This window comes from Fulmarus glacialis, unplaced genomic scaffold, assembly GCF_000690835.1.
Source record: "Fulmarus glacialis isolate BGI_N327 unplaced genomic scaffold, ASM69083v1 scaffold19046, whole genome shotgun sequence".
NCBI classification, from domain to species: domain Eukaryota; kingdom Metazoa; phylum Chordata; class Aves; order Procellariiformes; family Procellariidae; genus Fulmarus; species Fulmarus glacialis.
The window spans coordinates 1-2,560 of record NW_009216438.1 but is presented as its reverse complement, the minus strand read 5'-3'; the positions used below and the strand labels follow the sequence as shown (position 1 = coordinate 2,560).

Genomic DNA, 2,560 nt, shown 5'->3' with positions numbered 1-2,560 from the left:
CGCCCCCAGGGGCTGCTCTCCATCATCCAGAGCCTGAAGGGTTCCCCAGAGCAGGAGCTCTGCATCGTCCTGCTGGGGCTGGACAATGCGGGGAAGACCACGCTGCTGAAACGCCTGGCGTCCGAGGAGGTCAGCACCATCACGCCCACCCTGGTAGGTGCTGCTGGGGGCCACGGGCAGCGGGAGGGTGACAGGTCCTACCCTCCCCTTGGGTGATGCTAGGGTTTGCGTCCCCATGCAGGGCTTCAACATAAAGAGCATCCACTCGCAAGGCTTCAAGCTAAATGTCTGGGATATTGGGGGGCAGCGCTCCATCCGCCCATACTGGAAGAAGTATCTGAGCAGCACAGACCTGCTGGTGAGTGGGGCAGCCGCCTGCAGCCCACCCCATGTGGAAAGCCGTGCCCTCTGCGCGAGGCTCTGTACCCCAGCAGAGCCCTGCGGCCCCCACAGAAGGCAGAGGGCTGTGCAGCTGGGCAAAGAGGAGCCGCTGACTGTCCTTTTTGTCCCCACGGCAGATTTATGTCATTGACAGCGCAGACCAGAAGCGTTTTGAGGAGACAGGGCAGGTATGAGGGGTCTGGGCAGGGGGTGGCTGTGGCGTCCTGGGGCTCAGACTCAGCTGGCACCAGCTCTTTGAGGACTGGAAAGGGGAGCAAGGCTGCTTTCTACCATGGGGCAGCACTGCTGTGGGGACCATGCTGTCCCCAGAGCTATGTGGGAAGCGGTCGTGATTGGGGTCTCAGCACCTAGAGCCACCCCACCCCACAGCGGATCTGTGCGCAGCAGCTCCCCCCGAGCTGGGTGTGATGCTCGGGGGTACCCGACATGGGGGTGACTCTGCCCCTGGTGAGAGTGACCCCTCGGTCGCCAGCCTCACACCCTCCCCCCACCTCCCCAGTGCCAGGTTAGTGATACGACCAAGCAAAGGTTTACGAGTAGCGAATTCAGAGTTACAAACCCTGGGAACGAAGCCGGAGAGGGGAAGGTGAGACTCCGAGTGCCAGTCTCGGCTGTACCAGCACCAGGGTGGCGAGACAGCACGGGACTGACAGCAGCCTCCTGTAGCTGCCCTTTGCCCAAGGCTCTCAGTGCCGGGAGTGCTTCAGCTCTCAGGTAGTACTGCGTGCGGCTCCCGGTCTCTCTTCAGGGCAGATGGAGCTTCAGGGGTGCATGTCTCTCCCTCGGGATGTCGAGACCTCATGGCTTCTTTGGCTGCAATAAGAGCACCAGAGAGAGGAGAGTGAGGCACTTTGGGGGACTGAGGTGCCCCACCTGCTTTGGGCAGCTCAGGCAAGCGGCCGGGCAGCTCTGTGGAAGAGAGCAGCAGTGGGCAGCAGCCCTGGGAGACGGTTCTTTCTTGGCAGGAGCTGGCAGAGCTCACCAAGGAGGAATCCCTCACGGGGGTCCCGCTGCTGGTGTTTGCCAACAAGCAGGACCTGGTGACTGCAGCACCTGCAGCAGAAATCGCGGAAGGGCTGAGCCTCCACACCTACCGGGACCGGGAATGGCAGATCCAGGCCTGCTCAGCCTTGTCTGGGGAAGGAGTGCAGGTAGAGAAACAGGGGCCTGCAGGCTCTGCAGAGGCAGGAGAGGACCCGAGGACCTGCCATGCTCTTGGGGCTGTGCTCATGTCTCTCTCTTCCCTCCAGGATGGGATGAACTGGATTTCGAGCCAGATCATGAACAGAAGGAAGTGAGAGCTGCAAAGTGCCAGACTGGATTGAGCTGCAGGTCCCTAAGCCATGGCCACCCCCCTGGTCCCTAGACTCCCCTTGAGGGCTTGGCTGGGCCCTGAGCCTCAGACTGCCGTGCTCAGATGGGTTTCCTACCCACTCTTTCACTAATCAGTCGGCTTCCCCTCTCCCTGCCTCCTGGGCTTCCACAGGCTCCTCGTACCCCTCAACCCTCCTGCAGCTCCAGTGCTGTCGGAGGGAAGCACGTCCCATTGTGTTAAGGGCTTGTGCACCTCCAGAACGAGAACCTGCTCAGGACTTGTCCACCGACACTGCTGGCACACCCCGCAGAGGCTGCTGCAGCACGCACACTGCCCAGGGCACGCTGGACACCCAACATGGCACCAGCTACACCCTCAGACATGGCACGTACAGCCAACCGAATGGCGTGTATTCCCCTCCGCTCCTGCAGGATGTGACTCGTGCTGCCCCAGCCACGGCAGCTGCCTCGGGAGGGCTTTTGGTTCAGTATCTTTCACTGGCAGAGGAGCTCCCACATGTGCACAGGACCTGGGACAAGCACAAAGACACAGAGAGGACCTGGCCATGCGGTCACCAATGGAGGGACTTCATTGGCTGGTGACAGCCTTGGTTGCAGCCATGCTGCGCATGCCACCGAGAGCGGCTGCTCTGCAAGAGCCTCTGGGAAGTGCATTGCCCTAAATACACCCAAGCTGTGGCTTCTGTCCTCCCGCTGAAGATGCCCATCCTGAGGGCTGGAAAATGCAGCACCCTGGCTGCCAGAGCCAGGCTGAGCACCTGCACCACTGGGGATGGGTGGGAGACAAGCTGCAATGGGCTGGGGGCCTTCTGCTGTGCCAGGC

General features: G+C 61.6%; 1 protein-coding gene across 1 annotated transcript; it reads left to right on the top strand.

Annotated features, from left to right (window-relative positions):
• Positions 1-9: 9 nt before the first annotated feature.
• On the top strand, positions 10-1,700 carry LOC104077901 (ADP-ribosylation factor-like protein 3; the record flags this gene model as incomplete). Its single annotated transcript, XM_009579315.1, has 5 exons — positions 10-153; positions 242-358; positions 519-569; positions 1,368-1,553; positions 1,653-1,700. Coding segments are annotated over 5 exons (546 nt in total), but the record flags the coding sequence as incomplete, so codon positions are not given.
• Between the last annotated feature and the right edge of the window lie 860 nt (positions 1,701-2,560).